The 659-nt window shown below is 55.2% G+C and overlaps 1 protein-coding gene across 1 annotated transcript; it reads right to left on the bottom strand.

The window, feature by feature from the left end:
- Nucleotides 1-150: 150 nt before the first annotated feature.
- LOC121940751 (vacuolar protein sorting-associated protein 13C-like) lies at nt 151-588 on the bottom strand (the record flags this gene model as incomplete). Its single annotated transcript, XM_042483450.1, has 2 exons — nt 151-282; nt 355-588. Coding segments are annotated over 2 exons (366 nt in total), but the record flags the coding sequence as incomplete, so codon positions are not given.
- Between the last annotated feature and the right edge of the window lie 71 nt (nt 589-659).

The following is a 659-nucleotide window of genomic DNA, read 5'->3' as shown; positions in this document are numbered from 1 at the left end:
GTGTTGAGTCTACTTTAGTGCACCGCTGTAGTGTGCCAGCTAATGACGCTAATCAAAACGAATGCTAATCTTGGGAAGGAGTGTGAAGGTTTGTGAAGGTTTGTGAAGGTTCAGGTGGGAAGGATCAGGTCCAGGAATCAAGGTTCTCACCTCCAGCGTCATGTCGGCTTTCAGCTGCAGCAGAGACGACCAGTTTTTGGCAGCTCCGCTGAAGGAGGACTCGGCCAGCAGCAGAGGGACAGTCCGATGACCCAGACCGGACTCCAGAGTCACCTGGACCACCTGAGGGGGGACAGCACCTGGTCAACAGGAAGCAGTTTCAGAATCGGTCCGTCTCTAGAAGACTCATCCTACCTTGACCTCGGCAGTGAAGCTCTCGCCCTCGCTGCGTCCGTCCTGGTCTCTGAAGCTCTCGGTAACCTCAGTGGCCTGGTCCACGCCCAGGAACCAGTAGTTACAGCCGTAGATGTTCATGACAGACCAAAGGTCACTAAGCTCCATCTGCGCCTCCTCACGCTGCTCCTCACATTGTCGCACTGTCATGGCGGCTGTGATGGTCATCACGGTGTTGAGGATGAAGGGAGAGATCTGCAGGACAGAGCGGGGACATTAAGACCTCCTGAAGGTTCCTCACAGACCTCCTGAAGGTTCCTCAGACC

The sequence above is a fragment of the Plectropomus leopardus genome, unplaced genomic scaffold (genome assembly GCF_008729295.1).
Source record: "Plectropomus leopardus isolate mb unplaced genomic scaffold, YSFRI_Pleo_2.0 unplaced_scaffold93661, whole genome shotgun sequence".
NCBI lineage: Eukaryota > Metazoa > Chordata > Actinopteri > Perciformes > Serranidae > Plectropomus > Plectropomus leopardus.
This window is presented reverse-complemented; position numbering and strand designations above follow the sequence as displayed.